The 12,000-nt window shown below is 39.1% G+C and overlaps 1 protein-coding gene across 2 annotated transcripts in view; it reads left to right on the top strand.

Annotated features, from left to right (window-relative positions):
- Positions 1-12,000, top strand: part of DENND1B (DENN domain containing 1B) — a 159,575-nt gene that overhangs the window by 56,009 nt on the left and 91,566 nt on the right. For both annotated transcript variants that reach the window (XM_086462730.1, XM_086462729.1), the window contains exons 4-5: positions 2,211-2,260; positions 11,703-11,822. In XM_086462730.1, coding sequence (XP_086318856.1) covers positions 2,211-2,260; positions 11,703-11,822 — 170 coding nt within the window. The remainder of the gene's footprint in view (positions 1-2,210; positions 2,261-11,702; positions 11,823-12,000) is intronic.

Raw genomic sequence — 12,000 nt, 5'->3', positions numbered from 1 at the left:
GGGATGCTCCTGCCAGTTGGGAAGCGAGCTGCGGCTGCTCTGCAGAAGTTGTGCACGTGTGCTGGCTGGGGGAGGGATGGAGCAGGGCTGGGGGAGACACTGTCCTGCAGCTCAGCCTGGAAGATGCTGCAAAACATGCCCATAATTTTCAGGTTGTTTAGTCAAAATATTGAGCTAATACCTTTGGTTTTTTTGTTTTTGTTTTCTTTTTCTTGTGTGATAATTTATTCTGAGAGAATACAGTGGGGAACATAAGTGAATATATTTCCATACCCAATTCTGAGTCAGTGCTAAGCTCACCAGGCAGCAATTAAAATCCTCAGTAGCCAGGAGAAAATGACTTCCTATAGTGTGAGAATAGGTGCAGATTTGGAAAGAGAATTTAAGTAGAGTATAAAATACTGCTTCTTTGGAACAGGAAAAACAAGCTTTATGAGCCTGAAGTGAGACACTGTTTGGAAATGCTTAGGAAATTTCTGTTTTAAAAATTTTGATTAGCCTGTTCTGCTTGCTTTCTTTTGTTAGAGTTTATTATTACTACATTGTGAATGCTTGTTTCCTGCCTACAGAAATTCAAATGTTTGCCTGTCCTGTTTGTGTCTCACTCACCACCCTTCTGCAGTGGCCACTTGCAGCAGTCAGGATGGTGCTTGAGCAGTTTCTTTTGGAGAATATTATATGTACTGCTATTGTTCATAATTAAGTTAATAACCTTTCCCAAAACACAATATGTGGCTTTCATACCCATCTTTATCAGTGCTGACAAAATAAAAGTTACAAAGATTTCTTGAACTCCCTTGTATGACTTACAAATTCTAGAGAAGCTGACTTTTCCATTTTGTACTGTATGGTGATTTACTGGGGCACATCACATACCTTTAAAATGTTGCAACTAATGTATGCATGTTGTGCGCGGAGGCATCTTTTTCCTGAACTATTCGCCCCTTGCTGATTAACTTGCATGGGTTCTTCATGTTTTACACTGTCCGCTGAGCCAGGCAAATGTTTGAAGTAAATAGTCATTGTGGTGTGTAGGAATTTAAATACATAATTTCCCCTAATGGGAGTTGAGAGTTCAACATGCAGTAAACCGAGTTCAGGCTGGAGAGTGTGAACATCTTAGATCATGTTCTTAAAGCCCCATCTGCAGCTCTGTAAACTTGCAATCAATATGTATTTTTCTGAGAACACACACCTTGTGGGGATAACTCATGTATACAGCAGTATATGTCTGTTGGTCTGCTACAAAAAGGGAATTTGGTACCTTTGGAATTGACCGGCTTTGACCAGCTACGTTGATGTCAACTGTCTCTTCTTAGCTGAAGCATTTGACAGGGGGTTTGTTTTCGCAGTTGGGAGCAAGGAAATCAAATCTGTTTTTCTGGGATCTTATAAAGTCATTGTTCAATATTTGCTGCTAACTATCTGGTAATTCACTCTTTTTTTTTTTTTTTTTTTTTTTTTTTTAAATTGTTGACTAGTTTGAGAGCATTTTTATATTTTAATTAACACATTTTATTTGCCACTAAACAGCTTCTTAAATAAAATTCTGCAAGAAAGAGTGATGCTGTCCTTTCATGTTATGGTTATGAATGTCGATCTGGTGGATTTCCCCCCCTTCCCTTTATTAATAGCAAGTCTTGCTTGTGAAACCCAAAGGGTTAATCATATAAATCTCTCCTTTGGACCAGCAGACGATTTCCATCATTTTCAGCATTTGACTATGGAACATGTATAGAGTTGTTATACCTCTCTGTAATTCATTCTGCTGCCAACTTCATTCCCTTTTCTCTGCCTGCATTTTAATTGAAACAACATTTGTATTTTTGAGCCAGGATCTGTCAGAAGTCCCTGTGGCTAGTCTGTGGTACAAGTAGCAGCAGACGTGGCTTACCCATATGGTGTGGTGCTTCTTGTAAAATCCATATGGCCTTGTTGAAGGGAATCCCAGCGGGGATGTGAAGGGTGTTAATACCCTTCAGGCCAGGCCTTTCCCTCCTGGGGCTTCTATGGCATTGTCTTTGCAATCTGCCAAAGCACAAACTTAATTCCTTTTTAATAATCAATTATTTCAGTCCAGGAACGTGTGCTGTATTTTTTACAATCATATATTCCTTGAACTTGTTATTTGTTACGAGTATTTTTGGATATTTTTTAAAAGCAAGCCTTTCAAAAAATCCTAACTTTATTTCCTTTACTTGTATTTACAGGAAGTGCTGAACAGTGTTCCAAAGTTCTGCTTTCCTTTTGACATTGAAAGGTATGTGGTACTGTTACCATTTATTTAAAAATATTTCATAGAACATGATATTTAGCATAATTGCAAGGAAAGACTTAAAGGAAAGGAAAACATATTGTACTCCCTAAACTTGCACCTGCACATGAGAAGAACACATCCTTTGTTGTTCAAGTAAGTATGAAATCACTAGTAGGAAATTATCACAGCAAAATGCAACCTTTACAGAAATTTAGGGATATCTCTTTCAAGGTGGAGCTGCATTCCGGCTCCCCGTTTTTGTCCATTATAATTGTAAACACCACCTGTGTTAATACAAGGATATAACATAGTTTCCTTCAAACGGCAAGCATCATTAAAAAAAAATGTTATGGTGCATCAGGATATAAAAACTGACTGAGCAGTACTGGAAACGTGTTTGAGTTCAAAGAAATTAAGACTTTAATTGCATGGAAGTAACTGAATATGCAATCGATTTTTCTCAGAGAAGAATCAAGACCATTATTTATAATTAATTAGCCCTTACCTCTCTGGTACCAGTTATAGTGTGGCTTCCATGTAATGCTGCCAGTCATTTAAATTGTTCATATAAAACATTTTTATTAATTAAAATATTTATTTAGGCTTGTCAAAATGATTAATGGTAATTAATTGAATAAATTGTACTTACTCAGTTTGGAAAACTCATATTGTCCGAATCAGCAAAGATTGAATTAGAAGCTTGATTTGCATAAGTAATGAAAGATACACTCAGGTAGTGTGCAGGCTGAGCCAGTTACAGAACAACATTGGCATGAGTTCTAGATGGAGACTCAAAGATGAGAAGCATCTATTGGATGCAAGAAGCTACTTTCAGTGGAGTAGAAGGTGGTGCGTGTATAGAGGAAGGAAGAAAGGCTTTGCAGAAAAACACACTGGCAAATTAAAGATCTTCATAAACACAACTTCCCTGAAGTAAACTAGATTCATTTAGTCTTTTATAGCTGAATTTAATTAAGTTGTTTGGGTTTTGAACTGGTTAAGCTCACTGTCCTTTAAGCTGTTTTAATGACTTCACTAATACGGTTGTCAGTGTTGACTTTAAAGCATTAAAGTCTTTAATGTGCTTAAGATATGTACAAAATTCTGTTTAAAATTGGTAATGAAGATGAATAATGGAAATAAAATTTGAGGATAACAGAAAAAGGTGAGGTTCTGTTGCTGCCATCCAGTGGCAAGAAAATAATCAGGGACAGCAAATAATTATTTTCAAATAACTCGTCTTACGTTAGCTGTTTCTGTTGAACCATTCAGATGACATGTAGTTGCTTCTATGAGATGGTTAAGCTTAATCAATAAACTGTGGGAATAAATGAGTTTATAGCATGGCTAGGTGTGTATTTTAGCTGACTATCCAAAGGGAGGGGTGGGGGGAGAAAAGGAAGAAAAAAAAAAAGTTATGGGATGTTTGTTGTTTGTCTGTCAATACTCTCCTGTGCCCTATTCCCCAGATAGGATTTTTGACTCTTGGCCTCATACTCAACTGTAAAGCAGTTCTCTCAAAGGCGCAAAATTTCTCTAAATTTCATAAAAATTGGCAGTTGGACAGCAGGAGGAGAGGTTCTGGGAGGCTGATATATACTGACGAGGGGAACAAAACCGACGTGTTTGGTCTAGCCTGCTGACTGCTCAGACAGTACTGTGGTATCTTTAAATGCGATAAGTGCAAGCACTCACAGCTTCTTGTGTAGCCGGGAGCTGAGTTTTAGGGGATTTGTGGGAGAACTAAAGGCAATATACGGGATCGTGAGAGTATAAAAGAGCACAGAGAAGGAGGAGTGGCAGAGCTGTTGTGGGGAAAAGGACAGAAATACTCTAAGCTCATTCAAGAAATCAGACAACTATTTACTGGCAAGCTCTTTGTGTGAGCAAGTTACTGGCTGCGTGGTGTATTTACCATTTACTACTCAGTGCAAGCTTTTTCTATAGTGTATATATGCATACATTACCACTTTTTTTAAAGAAAACCAGTTGCCTTTCGCTTTCTCAATTTTATTTTTTGTTTTGAGATTTGGACTGATAAAGAAAAGGATTGAGGAAAAACGCTGCTGTAGCTCCTTTTTACATGGCTTTTTTCCAATGGACGTTTAAGATACGACAGGCATTTCAGGTTTTGTCTAGTCGTGTGTTGTACATATATAAACCATTTCAAGCAGTATCTGATCCTAGTAGGAGCTAGAAACCACCAGTGCACGATAACTAATGCTGCTGCTGATCAATATACCTAGAACAACAACCTTGACTGTTCCATAGATTGCTGTATAGTAGGAACCCAGAAGCAGAGTTAGAGGAAATGGAGTGTCTTTTCTGTTAACTACCTGAATAAAACCTGTTAAAGTAGGAAATCTATATTCTTCAAATAATGGAAATAAGAAAGTTAAAGCACAGTGGCAAGATGATCATCACCTGTTTTCTTCCAGCTCACCTGTATTAATTAGGGAATGAGTTGAGAATTGAATGAAATGAGAACATGTATTTGATTTTGTTTTATTTCCTATGCTACAGTGATCATAGACAGAGATCCAGAATCAGATCTCGGTATTTGATGCTGCTTACATCATCTCACCAGACATACTTTATCTTTTATGCAGATATTACAAATAACTGTACACTACTCGTTCTAATTATCAGAAGTATGTACTGTGAATGGTGATTAAAAATCTAGACTTAACTCCCATAAAATTTAAACTGAAGGTTAAGCCAAAAAAGGCACAATGGGGTAATGTTTTGAACATGACTTAAACTTTGAGTTTTATATGTAATTTTTTATTGGAAGCAAGCACATAATTTCATTACTGATGGTTATGACTTACATTTTGTTTTGAAGGGGTTAAGAAATGAATTGTGCCATAGAAGTTCTTGAATATTTGCTCCAAGAACCTGTCTTTTTTTTGTGAATAGATTATTTTAGGCTTAATAAATGGCACAATTGTATAACGGTCTAACAGTTTGCTTGCAGATATTTATGAATGTGTTCCCTTTTCTCTGCTACAGAATTCCTTTCTCTGTTTCTTTTCATATGGAATAGGAGGATTTAACATTTGAGAACGCAGAGATTTTAATTACTTTTTAATGTTTGCTAAACTAATATTAATATATCAGAAAAAGTACTTTGTCCTCTCTCTTGTTCCTCGAATCCTTTATGCAAATTGTGCATAGTTTTCTTCTTTTCTTTCTCCAGCAGTCTTTCATTTTTTTCACTCTCAACCCAAAACTCAGGTGTAGCTTTGCAAAGAGCCCACACATTGATCTCTACATCCATCAGTTATACATCTGGATGATGACTAGTGAGCATGCAACTTCTCCCCTTGTTGCTTTTGGACCTATTTCAAATTCAGTCCTGAGTTGCGCTACGTCGCTGTTTGAGCCTTCAGTTTTATCTATGTTTTGCATCTCTCTCGCTTGTCTTTGCCATAAATACTTCCCCTCTCTCCTTCCATTCCTCTGTCTTTTCCTTTTCAGGATGCATTTCTTCTCCTGAATGTGTAGCACGTGTGGCTTTTTAGCTAAGGCACTTTGGAAACTTCCTGTAGGATCAGCATGGAGACAATAATACATACCTCATTAGTTTCACCTTCAGTACTCACTCAATTGCAGGGAAGTGTTATATTTTGGAGTATAAGAATTGATGCTGATGCTGTAGAAGATTTCTCGTTAGCAGTAGAATATTGCTCGAGTATGGGAATTACTGTACGTATTATTTAACTGGTAATCTGTTAGGGTCAATCAGTAATGGTGGCAGAAATGACATCACTTTCACTCTCCTGTTCCTGGGTAGTGCTGTTTCTGTTGGTATTTCTGGTAAAAGTCTGTGTGCGGAAACACAGCTATGATAAAGACAAGTGCAAAACAACGGCTGTAGAGATCATCGGACTTGCAGATCTTTTGAAAGACAATTAACAAGATATCTTACACCAAAATTTTTGCATTCAAAGTACATAGTTGAGAATGAAAAGTAGATAATTGAGAACATATTTCAAGCTGTACGGGTGAAGATAAATAAACTTTAGCATTTCTTGTACACCTCAGTCATTCCAGGCAGTTTGCAAGGTGGGTTGTGAGCTAAAAAACGCACCAGCAGTTTTACACAGTTGAGTTCTTTCCATCCTTTATCTAGTATTCTGGTATGCGTGTGTCTAGTATCAAATGTGTGTGTAAGAGAGAAGTCCTTGTAAGGACAGGTTGCAGCGTGCACTGTGCACCATGGAAGAGTGTTTGAAACGTGGATTATTTGGTTTCCATGTGTGTGCAGAAGTGGACCTGCCTGAGAGGAAACCTGGGCACACTGAGGCAGCCGCCACGTGCTCTGAGAGACCCTCGGCCAGGTATGATGGCCAGGGCCCCTGGACAGAGCAGGCTTCTGTTGTGACTTAAATACACCCAGTGAGACTCTTCACTAACTAGTTGTGGTTTCTTCTAATGCTTCTGTTGTTTTGAAAACATAACCTCAATTATAAGCTTACTATTCTTTTTATTTGTGGGAATTTTCTTACTTGGTGGTAGCTTTTATACATTTTTGTGTCTTCTGCGGTTTCCTTCTTGTTCCTTTTCTTTCTGTTGTGTAAGGGGTTGAGGTTTCTGGGAAGCAGAGCGTAAGTCAGATAGCTCAGTTGGAGCAGAGGAGCCCTCCCTACAGGGAGCCTGAGCTGTGGAGTCATGGATCGTGGAGTGGGCTTGGAAGTGGAGAAAATAGTCCCTGAAGCTTAGATTTGGGGATAGCAATTAGTTGAAGGAGACAGCCCAATCTAGGGTTACTGTCTCCCCAGTCTGTCCATCAGCTTGTACCACTACCTTAACATCTGGTTTTCAAATTCCTGCTTGAAATGGTTTTCTAATCTATTCTCTGATGTGGGGAGAATTAGAGTGAATGACTGGTGGGATTCTGCTTTTCAGCATCAGATTGGGAGATGAAATACATTTGAAATTTTCAGGTTTAGATAGCAGCTGCCAAAGCTTTAATCAGAACTGTGTACTCTAGTTACATTGGTGAAGTACATGTACGTGACACCTTACAGTTAACAATACCAGTAACTTTGTTTTCTTTTAAATATGTGTCATCAAAATCTGTACTCCCATGCATAGTCTTTCATTTCTTGAAACTCACTGAAAAAATAAACTCTCTGAAAAATCTCTCTGACAAAACCCTCTAAAAATTACTAAAATTTGAAGAAAAAATATTTTCAGACATCTTTTGTGTCCTAAACAGATTAATTTGGAAGAGCAGCAATTGTTAGTGAGAACAAGGGATAAATTTAATGATTAGACATGCTGGTTTTTGTTCAAAGAAGAGATTTAATTCCTGCCTTAATCAGCTCTCTCAAGAAAGCCTTAAAATGAGGCCTGAACAATGGCTGTAATGTAAACAAAAATCTTTAAAATGACTCTGCCTACTCAGTGGGTACCAAAGAGCCTTTTCTGCATTGTGTGGATATGTACTTAGAAAATTTTAAAAACTATTTTTATTCCTGTAGTGAACTGTAATAACCTTGAAAGAATCCTTTGCAGTCTGCAGGGTTAACAGGTATTTACACACATTCTTTGCTATTAGGGATTTATTATTGTTAACTAAGATTAAAAGTAAGCATGCAAGTTGAAAGTAAGTCAAAAGCAAGTTGGAGGAATGAGTGAGGAGAAAGTCAGTGTCAGTTTTGTGCCTGCTCTTCCCTTGAAAGTGAGTAGATCATGCTCTCTTCAAATAACCAACTAGACCAGTGTTTTGCAGAAAGTTTTTGAAGCTCAGACAGCTGATCCTGTGCTTCAAAAGAAAGTCTAGATAACATTTTGTGTAGGGAAATCTGCTATGTAATAATCACGTCTTACCCGTGTCGATTTTTGCGTTAAGGAAAACTTGAGAGGCATCATTGCTCTGTGCCAGGAGCTGCTGCCTGCCTCTCAAGGTGAGACTTGACTTTCCAAGAACCTGAATGTGCCACAGTGAAACAGAGAGGCACGAGCCCCAAGTCACATAGCCAACATTTGTCCAAATGATAGTACAGGCAATACATATGTTAAAACTGTAGTGCTAGCACTTTTTGAATGTTTGATGTGACTGGTTTATACATTGTGGTTATCTGTTGATACACAGAAATCCCTGATCATCATTTGTTTGTTTCTCTAAGGCTTACGTATAGCCAGTTTTAATTCTGCTGAAGAGGAGTAAAAAAAAACAGGCACCGTTGCTGCCCCCAGATCTTAAGTGGAGTTTTCAAATTAGAAACCCAGAATTAATTCAGTATTTTAAACGCCGATCAGAAAATGTGATCCAGATGGATGGTCAGTGGCTTCTGTTAGCTGTTCTTTTGAAGCAAATGGGACCAAATACAAACTTTCAGGTTCTTTGTGGAGATTTAGTTTTAGACTTGGAATTTTTTTCCGTTCAAAAATCTGTAATGTGCTGCTTACATCTCCTTCTAAACTCTGTGGGAAGCAGTTTTCAAGCTGGGCCACTTTTATATTGACTGTCAAAACATGGAGTTACCTCTCTTAAAAAAGCAAAGGGGAGATGTTGTGTTGGAGGCGGTGAGATGGCATTGGAACTGCCTCCCACTGAACTGTCATAACTTGGCCAGGCTATTTTTGATAGAGAATATCAGAATTTAAATCTCATTTTTAAAGTGATCTTGTGTAGTGACGTTTTTGTGTATGCTTTAATTGCAACACCAGTTATTTTCCCGTGTCATCTTCAGATTTTGGGAAGGGAGGAGGCAAATAACTGAAAGCAATAGATCCTTACTGATGTGAGTTCTTTGGGCTAAGGAGTTGTTTTCGAGCAGTAATGGAGTAGTCGTGTGCCTGACATACCTGTACACTGTACGTTAAAAGCAATGCCTGCACAGATGGGCATCTATTAACTATTGCTTTTTGTGCGTTATCAGTGATCTCTTTGGGTTAAGATGGTGCATAGAGACCCCAACCTAACCATGCCAGGTGTTTTGCAGTGTAAGAAAAAGCAGGTCGTGGCTGCAGAAAGCTCCAAGCCTAACGATGGGACGCAGCAGAGCAGAGAGGGGATGTGAGCAGGAGGCAGCCAACGTTGCCACGTGGTGCGTTACCAGTGCTAAAAACTGACCAGCTACTGCTGAATTGCTGTGTAAGCCCCCAGCCACAGTGTGTGTGGGGATACTGGAACCGTACCGGGCGTTTCAGTGGCAGTCTGCTCTCAGGAATAGAGAGGAAAATGCAAAGATGTGAAATAGTGAATTGTGTTATTGGCAGGGGAATAATAACACATTGTTACTGATGGCTCTCTGTTGTGGCAGGCGTAACACACCGGCAGCGTGCTAGCTACGTGGCACCTGAAAAATGAAGGACTGAGTGAAAGCCATTGAGTGTTTACTGTGTTTAAAGAGCACACTAAGTTGTTCCAGTTTAGTGAAGACAAGTGAGGAGAATACTTTTTTTAATGATTTGAGTTTAATTACCTAACTAAAAAAGTCCATTAATTATCATGGGTTTTCAGTGATTATATTGGACTAAATGTATCTTGTAATGTCATATATGCTCAGCACAGGCTTTTGTTTCAGCCTGCTCACTGTGTGTTCACGAGGGACTAGGTCAAATTGAAATGAGTGGGAGACTCTACAGTCTGGGTAGTGGTATCACTTAACTAATCTTAAGCTTTCGTCATGCACGTGTTAGGCAGTATAATGTGCATGTGTCCCATGTAACTTCTCTTGCCCTTTGATCATCTGTTACTTTCTTCTCTCCTAGGGGAAAATGTTTATATTTTATTTTGTTGGAGATTTTAAAAAAATCAAACAAAACCACACCAAAACCCCCCAACCCATATTGCAGGGAATAAATTGAAAAATATTTTGTGGTCTTAGATTGGAAGACTGTGAGATCGGTGATGGTTCTCGACTTCTCTGGGAATTCATTCATTGGCATCTAAAATCGAACCACACGTGACACATGTTAATCATAGCACTTGCTAGCCGATGCTGGGGTATTCTGCTGTTGAAGATCATGTAAGAATGGGAAAAGAACAGCGGGCAATAGCATTATAGACAGAACTGCTGCATTTTACGTTTTCAAATCTCCATGCACTCCCTGTCATATCTTTGTTTTCATTTGGTTTTAATTAAATCTTTAAAGGTCACTTCCAACCCAAACCATTCTATGATTCATTCTGTGCCACATGTTACCTCTCCTGGCTGAAAATGCCAAGTCTACCTAAAGCTGATTTTCTTTGGGAGATTTTGGAAAAGTGCAATATGTATTTCTGTGGGTAAACTTCAGATACAGTTTGGTGTTCTAAAATGCTTACGCTGAATGCATTTTGCAATTTCTATGAAGTTCACTGAAGCCTGGCCACATTGAAAAGCGGGTTTCTCTCGTGCTCTTAGTGATCCTGTGTCTGAAGCTGACAAACTGCACAAGAGAGAAAGACACCTGGCTTGAGAGCGTAAAGCAGATAAGAGACACATCATGGCAGTGAAGATGCCATTTCTTCTTAAAAAGAAATTGGGAAAAGGTTCATACTGTCAATCAGAAAGTCAGGAATGTAAGCTGGGGCTGGGACCTGGAGATGAGTACGAGGAGTCAGAGGTGACACTGGAGGGGAGGTAAACTGAGAACAAAACGGATTAACCTGCACTGCTGAGGGAGCACTGTTTGAGCAGAGTTTGGGGATAAGAGGAGCTGGAACATCAAGCAGGGAAATTACTCTCTCAAATGGGTAGGTTTTGATATAGTCTTGAAGATATTATTACTTAGTATTTTAGGTCTCCCGCTGTTAGCTTTTGATTATTTTCTGGCTTTTGCATTTCCAGAAGAAAAGAAGTTTGTACTGGAAAGTTAATGTAACAACCAGTGCTTTGTTGGGCAATGTGTGGTGCAAAAAAGGGAGGAAGATGTGTGTGGGTTAATGGGAAGACAACCAGTTTAACCAATGAAGCTGTTCTGAAGGGTGAAAATAACCCCAACAAAACACCCACCAAAAAAACCCACCAAAAAACATAACCAACAAAAAGCAAGCTAGTTTTCTGATGGCTGTCTTAAGCCAGACCTGTATTATGACATTTAATAAATTATTTGTAGAATTGTAAACCTTTGTTTTGGTTACCGTTTTCCACTGTTGAGGTGTGCTCCAAGTCAACAAGCTGTGGCAGGCTTGTACTGGTGCTGCTTAGGCCTTACTGAAGAAAAGACCTTATGAAAGGCCCCATCCGTTCAGACTAGGGGCCAGATGCCATGGAGCACATCTGCCGGAGCGCAGGGCCAGGGTGGCAGCCGGAGGCACGGCTGAGGGGAAGGACCTGGGCTCTTCTGTGCCGAGGGGAAGGAGAGGGGTGCGGGAGGCAGCCTGGATGGTGGGAAGGGAGAGAAGGATAGTGAGGCTTAAGCATGAAAACGCTTGGGACCAGTGACTTAAATACTCATGTTTTATGTGATTTTGTGGTTTTATGCTCTGTATCTAATTTTTCAGGGTGTCCCAAAACCAAGTGGGACAGCATTTTACCTTCGTGCTCACCGACATTGAAAGTAAGCAAAGGTTTGGATTTTGCCGTTTGACGTCAGGAGGCAAGGTCTGCCTCTGTTTTCTAAGGTAAGTTGGTGTAAGAAAAATTGAGTCAAGCAGCAAATATAAGAGAAGTACAAGAAAAATTATCGTTTGCAAATTCTCTGCTAATGTGTTTTAATTCTCCGTCAGGTTATCATTTATCTACAGCAGTGTTACCATTGATTTCACATGAAAAGTGGTCCCAAGCCTCATGTGATGGTAT

Source organism: Leptosomus discolor, chromosome 3 (assembly GCF_034619465.1).
Source record: "Leptosomus discolor isolate bLepDis1 chromosome 3, bLepDis1.hap2, whole genome shotgun sequence".
NCBI classification, from domain to species: domain Eukaryota; kingdom Metazoa; phylum Chordata; class Aves; order Leptosomiformes; family Leptosomidae; genus Leptosomus; species Leptosomus discolor.
This window is presented reverse-complemented; position numbering and strand designations above follow the sequence as displayed.